Source organism: Mirounga leonina, unplaced genomic scaffold (genome assembly GCF_011800145.1).
Source record: "Mirounga leonina isolate KUSES-001 unplaced genomic scaffold, KU_Mleo_1.0 Mir_93, whole genome shotgun sequence".
Taxonomy (NCBI): Eukaryota; Metazoa; Chordata; class Mammalia; order Carnivora; family Phocidae; genus Mirounga; species Mirounga leonina.
Genome location: NW_023270854.1, coordinates 12,654,612 through 12,662,136, shown reverse-complemented (window position 1 = coordinate 12,662,136; position 7,525 = coordinate 12,654,612). Strand labels below are relative to the sequence as shown.

General features: G+C 38.9%; 1 protein-coding gene across 1 annotated transcript; it reads right to left on the bottom strand.

The window, feature by feature from the left end:
- Positions 1-581: 581 nt before the first annotated feature.
- On the bottom strand, positions 582-7,107 carry LOC118004717 (serpin B4-like). Its single transcript, XM_034996267.1, has 7 exons — positions 6,940-7,107; positions 6,317-6,373; positions 4,976-5,104; positions 4,084-4,201; positions 3,106-3,245; positions 2,653-2,808; positions 582-980 (listed from the first exon to the last, which is right to left on the bottom strand). Exons 1-7 carry the CDS (start codon positions 7,105-7,107, stop codon positions 582-584), a joined length of 1,167 nt encoding a protein of 388 aa, XP_034852158.1.
- Positions 7,108-7,525: the final 418 nt, after the last annotated feature.

Below are 7,525 nucleotides of genomic sequence, written 5' to 3'. Positions count from 1 at the left end.
CTCTCGTGGTCTGGTACCAACCTACCGATGCCTCATGATGTTCTGCTCCTACTTTGAATTTTCTTTTTAATATGACAATATATTTCTAAATTGTCTTTCCTATGTGTGGTAGGCCACTTGTACTTTATTGAAAAGAGAAAAAGGAAAAGCAACAAATAATATGAATAAGTAATTGCTTTATTGATAATGTATTTCATAAAAGAAATTTAGACATGTAAGCGTTCCAGATATCACCTGAATTCAAATAAATGAGGGTATCTAAATTAATAAGTTTGAATAGTAGGTATGATTTTTGAAATAGGTGATATGATTTCAAATTTAGTAGAAGATAAGAGTGTTAAAATATCCTTTTATCTTATGTTGAACATTTTGTCCAAAGGGGAATTATCACTGGGAGATGAAATAGATTTGCATGTGTTTGCAGAAGGGGAGCGATAGACAGACATGTCATTTCAACCATGACATTCTTAGTGACTATGAGATTGGATTGGAAAAAGAATTAAAGAGAATCTGTTGTTCTAGCAATCCATGTACTGGAACAACTGTGAATTTCCTCCTAAGTAGTGGCAGGCTGATTGCATCTAAAGGGAAGAGACTCTGCCCAAGAAGAGGATGCTGTTGGTCTTATTGTGCTTGATGAAGAACAGGAAAGGGTGATCACAATGAAAATAAGTCAGTGCTGATGTGATACCGATATTTACTCCTGTAGAGCTTGCGGCTTCTGTGCCCTCTTCAGTCACCTCCACAAAGGACTTGTGTATGACTTTAGACACCATGAGATTCTTCCTCCCTGTCATGCCTGAGAGGTTGGCTGTCTGTGTACTGAAGACATCCACCATCCCCAGGGCTTTCAGTGTGTCCTCGAGGTCATAGGTCTTTTCCACTTTGAACCGGGGTAAGTATAAATCCACATGGTAATTGCTCATATTCTGTGAGCTTGTCCACTCTATTAGTTTCTCAGCAGTGAGTTGATCTTCAAGCTATGGCAATGGAAAAAAGTAACAGCTGGTGTGATTCTCATTGGATGTCAAACACGATTTAACATTGGATCGAATCGTAGAAAACTTTTACTTAAACAGTAAATGCAAATGCAGAAGATTCAGTTTATCACATCTTATCCGAGCAGGCAAAAATAACACAGTCATAAATAGATATTATACAATTGAAAAATGTTTTATATATTCATGTCTGTGTTATATTTATATATGCATAAATATGCACAAATATCTATACATGTGTATATATGGATATATATTCACATATATGTATATACAACAGAATTATTAAATAAAGTTATTTTGTAAGAGATGAACTATGTATCTCTATTTTTTACACTCCCCACATATGACATGCTTCTTTTTCAAATAGATTTCTCTTGTTACTATCCTTGTGTACATGATTTTGTACACCCTAATTTAAATAGTTTTTATAGTGTGGGCACTACTTTTATTCCTTTTTCTTGCTTGACCCACTTGTAAACATTTCTTATACAGATATATATTTCTCTAATCAAGTTTAAATTGTTACACAATACTACTACTAAATTGTTACAATGTATAAATTTTTACTTAATATTTTTAAGCATTCACTATGTGCCAGTCCTTAAACTATTGGTAATACAAAGATGCACCAAAATTTTGAATTTTTCAATATTTTGAGCCACTTGTGTCCAAAAGCTTTTGCCTTTTTTGGATTAGTTACTTTAGGTTAAAATCCCAGGACTGGGATTCCTGGATGTCATTGATAATGAGGATTGCTGAGCTGAAGTATGAACACTGTCATGACCTTCACATGTATTGCTGTATTACTTTCCCTGAGCATCTCCAGATCCCACCGTTAGCACAATATCTATTTTGGGTGAGGCAAGTTCACTGTGACTTTAGCAGCATGACCAGGCTTTTGAAGTCATTGGAAGCTGCCGTGTTCGGAATGTCCTTAATGCGCCCGATACTGTTGTTGGTATTTTTATATATTAACTTTATTATAACAGTTTTAAGGGGAAGATTATAATCCCTTCACCCACTTTTTTGTTTTGTCCCACTTTGAGCAGTGAGTCTCCAAATGACTTCTGAGCTCCTAGGGACAGAATGCGTCCGTAATTGGAAAGCAGGCATCAAGATAAATCCGTCCATTGTCTACGAAACCACTGTGATTTGATATTTAAAATGTACCCTTTGTTATTTTAATTTGCCGGTTTTGTTTATGGGTGAGCTGGCAGATATTTCCACGTGTCACCTACATATGAATGTTCATTTCCTCATCTTCAGATGAACAGATTGGAATACATTAGTTCTTATGGTTGCAAAATATTAATGTGTGTGCCTAGGTATGTTTCTTCTGAACTGACATTCCATAGTTTCATCAGAATATTAATGGGACCTGTGATGTTGAGATTTTCTGTATATTCTTCCATGTGACACTGTGATATTTAAGACATTTACTTTTTGGAACATGCAGGAAACCAGATTCTTCTTAACAGTTCTTTTTTAGGCTGTATGCAGAGAAGAAACTATGCAGAGAAGAAACTGTAGTTGAACTCTGTCAGCCGCCACCACCCATCTGTGAACCTTGCTTCAGTGAAAACCCACACAAACATTGTACTACTGGGAAATCAGGCAAATAGTAGGAAGAATTGGAGGTACAAGATTTTACCTTCTGCAGACCATCAACTTCATCTGGCAGCAGCAATATCATGCTTAGATCTTTGCCTTTGTATGGTATTTCCAGGATCTTGGCTTGCATGTTCTCCAGTGAGGTGAATTTAAAAACGTTGGATTGTTTCATCATTTGCACACGTTTGCTTGTATCCTGCAGTAATTAATGTGGCAAACAAATGCCGAGTGAGGCATTAGTCAAAAGAAGATAATACTATTGAGATACCAAACAAATCCTCCTTCTAAGAGATGATGTGGGAAATTTGTGAATTAGAAGCAAGAGTTTCTTCGAGTATTCCTATCTAAATAAAGTAAAAAAATAAAACAAGAAGAAAAGACAACCATGACAAATTTTATTTTCTACCTGCTGTTGTATATGCTATCAGATATGAGTTTAAATTTAACATTCCATTTATGAGTGTGTTGCATTATTATAAGTAAATTACAATACCTTGTTCAGCCAAAATTCTTCCTCCACAGTGTTTTTTTTATCAAATTTATTGTCCCACTGTCCTTTGAAATAGACGGCGTTCACCAGAACCAGAATGGCATCCTTGAGAGAGTCTTTGGGAAACAGATTTTTGATTTTTTCTGCAAAAGAAAATCAAAGGTCTGCTGTGAAAGTGCAAGTGGTTTGTCTGGAAGATGCTTTGAAAGTTACAATGGATCATTAATTATTCCCACAAGTCACCACTTTAGGGACTGTGAGCAATAATTCTCCAGATGCAGCTTTCCTTGTGGCACCAGCTTGATGGAGTTACCCTTGCTGGAGACACCCCTTCTTGTCATGGGAAAGGTGTTCAGATTCTCTGTCTTTGGGTGACTTCAGTCATCTCACACGGAACATGGATGCGCTGATTTCAGCTACTCTTGTAGCAAATCCATTCCTACCCTCCCTCTCTCCCCGAGTTCTTCTACACCTCCATTCTTCACTCCTCCCTTCCTCCCTTCCTTTGTATTTTTTCAGCTTTGGGCTTACCACTCTGAGGAAATAGGGCTTGATTGTTCTTTAGGACAAATGGCATGAACTCTATCACCTGAAATACATGCCCTGTGCTGTCAGACAACACTCCTTGGGGTATCTTCCTCTTTATTCTCCGCTTAGAGAATTTAAAGGATGTGAACCCAAGATGGGGTCTGAGCAGAGTCTTGGGAGCCACAGGGGTATTCCATCTCTGGCTGTGAGCAAACACAGATTGCCAGCTGTGTTTCTTTGTAGTTGTCTGTCTTTTATACCTCCTGGGTTCCCGTTGTTGCTCTCCACATTTACCTGGACCATTCAGTCATCTGCGGTGCCCTCCTCCAGCCTCTCTGCGAAGCCACCTCCCCCACCCCACTGGCACCCCATATCGTGTCAAGAACAGGTTTTACACACAGCAGGGACTCAAAAAAAAAACCTGCTTTTTATGGGTGATCTCTCATACCCTACCATGAGTTTGGCTTTCCACCCAGGAATTAATCTTCTTACGACTTTCTTCTGCAGCATTGTGAAAATCAACAGATTCCACACTGGTTAGGTAAAATTTCTTAACATCATCCATGTATTCCTTTGACGTGGGAAGGAAGAAAGGAGGAATTAAGAGTAATTTATCAATAATTATGTATTCCCAAGTTAGTTATCTTCAGTCTTGACAAAATATAGTACAGGAATCCAGACCCTGAAGAAATTTACTTTTTCTTGCCCACGCATATTTTATACAGTTAGTATGCAGGTAGTGTGAAAAAGAAGTATAGGCGGGCACAAGATTGAGGTCTTTGAAAGGCAGTACCTTCCAACATAGGCTGGGGCAGAAGAGGCTGTGGTTTGCAAGCTGCAAAGCCTGATGCTCCAAAGGAGATGGTATGCTTCTGGGACTCCTCAGCAGTACTGTCAATCCACAGGGTTCTCGCTTTTGCTTACATCTTCCATTCTGGGCATTCAGTATTTCCTGGCACTTTCCCAGCTTCCCTTAGAGACTCTCCAAGTCTGCCCTCTAAGCCGTATCCCATTAGCCATACATTTCCTGGGTCATTGCCCACCAAAATTTACACTGTGTGACTGACTGGTGTCAGATCGTTGGGGGCATCTCATGACTTCCTTTGCTACTGAACCTCCTCTTGGGTTATGAAGTAATCCCTAAACCCACACTTTATATTGGTAGATTGTCAGGTTCTAGGACACTTCATTTGGTATAATTGAGGCAAGGGAGTCTTGTACCCTGTGTGAATGCTCTGCCTGTGGGTCAGCCAGGTTCATCTGCCTCAGTCTCTCCCATTTGGTCATTGGAGGACATAGGACCCAGGATTCAGATTAAAGATGTGGCAGGCCAGACGAAACTTACTTGAAGAAACTGATAATTTTTTTCTCCGTAGAGCTTGTTGGCGATGTTCAGTTCATATGCATCAGTGGGTTTCTTTAATTCGGTCAGAAGCTCTTGAAATTGGTGGTGCACATTTCCCAACTTTTCAACCTTCAAATATCAGAAAGTAAGCACATTGCATTCTCTGTCAATGTAAATATAAATACTAACCCCATGTAAACTGTTAGATCCAAAGCTAAAATTCGGTAGTCCCACAGATGATGTTCATTGTTATTCCCTGATTTTTGGTGGATTTACTTAAATATTCTTCAAAGTCCTTATGTTCAGTCTCCTCCAGGAAATTCTTTCTTCCTGCTCTAAACAATCCAGTCTTTTCACTTTTTAACTACAGATGCAGCACCATTACGCCATTGGATTGTCTTTTAATTGGTACAGGTGGTTAGGTTAAGCTTCACAGCTAAACTTACGCTACTTAAGGGCTAGAGGCACATTTCATTTTAACAGCCATTAATAGTATGATAATGTTGAATTTGTGTATTTCAGTTACATTATGACGTGAAGCCCTTTACTCTCTTAGACTGTATTTCTTCTAAGACCTATTGACCATGATCTATGGCTCTTCATTAATGATGGTCATACTCTAAGTGTAGGAATAGCATGTGCCTGGTAAGGGCTTTACATTGGTATCTCTAAGTCTTTATCCTATTCAGATGAAAACAAGAAACTCAGAATTAAATAAGCTTTCCAAAGAGATGCAGAGCCAAGTTTTGAACCTAGGCCTGTCTGAATCCAGAACCTTCTACTTGCTAGCTAAGAGTTTTGGACCTTAAGGCTATAAACTATATATCTCATCTAATCATTTTCCAAAATGTGCTCGGATGTGTTAATTCCATTTATGAATTAATTAAAATTATATTATTTTAGCAACAGTGTTGTGATTACTGTAATTATTGTTATTCTATAATAATAATACATAAACTTTATCCGGGTTTCCAGTAATCTAGGCACTGTTGTAATGTTTTGTATCTGTTTGTATGCATTGAGGAAGATTCTTTTATTACTCCCAGTTTACTGGGATGAGGTCACTGTGCCTCAGGGCAGTTGTGTCTTGTTCATGTTCCCTGTTGGTGAACAGCAAAGCAAGAATTTGAAGCTCTTCAGGCACAGTGCTGATCTCCTCCCAGGAGACAAATGTATGAAATAAGTGTGTAATATGAAATGAGATACAACTCTGTCCAATCTGTTTTACCTAAGATTTTCCCTAAAAATGAACTTTTCACAGTTTATCTGAAATTCCCAGTTTCAAGTATGACCCTCCTGGATATGCAGTTTTCCTTCTAGACCCAAGTCTCTGTGACGCACATGATCTGTTGTAGTTCTTTCTTTTGTGTTCTCTGTGGCTTCATTAAAGTGAAGGACCTGGAAGAGACAGGAAGTGGGATAAGAAAACTACTCAAAAGATCTGGAAATAAATAAAAAAGAAAAAAAGAAAGAACCCAAATCCAAACAAAACAAAACCCCCAAACCAAAACCAAAACCAAACCAAAACACTAAACAAAGGAAAAAAAGAAAACTTCAGTGTAAGCATTTGCTCCTTGAAAAACCACAGCAAAACTGGTTGATCACCAGCCACTTCATAGAATCCTGTGTCATTATTCATTGCTGAGAAAGCATGAAATGTTTTGCATGAATTTAAATCAGTGCATCACTTCTCCCATTACTCTTCCCTGTAATCCTTGCCTCTGTTTGTTGTACAATTGTGGGAGTTCATCCCAGCCATCAGGGGGAAATCTAGGCACAAGGAAGTGAATGGGGCAGAGCCCTGGGGAGGGCATGTGCCCCTTACAGCTCTGTGCTCACCGAGTCACGGGAGCGCATGCTCAGCCTGCTGTGCTACACAGGCAGATCTGTGGCCATCTGCACGCAAGCCGGCAGAGAAATCTGTCCAAGCTGGTCAGCGTGTACGAAGCCGACACCCAACCTACCTCCCCAATTTCGAATGCAGTGTTTTCTTTGGCTCCTAGGTAGGTCATGGCTAATGCTGATGAGATGGAGAGAGGGGAGTAGAAGATGTTGTCATCCTTTTTTGATCTTTTCAACTGTTGGAACAGATCAAATGCGAAGTGGGTGTTTGCTGCACTGAGTGAATTCATGGCGACCTTGGTGAGATCTGGAACTCCTAGAAAAGCATCAGATTCATTTTATGACTTTAATGAAGGGAAGGTTAGTCCATAATGAAATTTTCTTAAAAGAAATTATGTTTGGATTGTGGGATTCTGGCAACTAAAGTTTTTCTTTCTTCTACTTTTCAAGCCTCTTTCAATGTATCTGTATTAATTTCATAATTAAACAACCATCAAAATTATGTAAAAAAAAAAAGTAATTCTGTGAAAAAGTAATAGAATATCTTTATCTTTCTTCCATCACTGGCAGTACTAGGCCTGGGTAGAAGATGCTTTATTACAGATACCAACACAAAGATTCAGCGAGCTCCCATGAGGCACCTCTCTGCCTTTTCCTTTAGGCTTCTATGGGTGCCAGAGACTCTCCCCCTCACCACATGTGTACCTA

Coding starts and splice junctions, on each gene's coding strand:
- LOC118004717 (XM_034996267.1), bottom strand. CDS start 7,107: ATGAATTCACTCAGTGCAGCAAACACCCACTTCGCATTTGATCTGTTC. Junction 6,374..6,939: donor CTGCATTCGAAATTGGGGAG/GTAGGTTGGGTG, acceptor TGTCTCTTCCAG/GTCCTTCACTTTAATGAAGC. Junction 2,809..3,105: donor AAGAATTTTGGCTGAACAAG/GTATTGTAATTT, acceptor TAATTACTGCAG/GATACAAGCAAACGTGTGCA.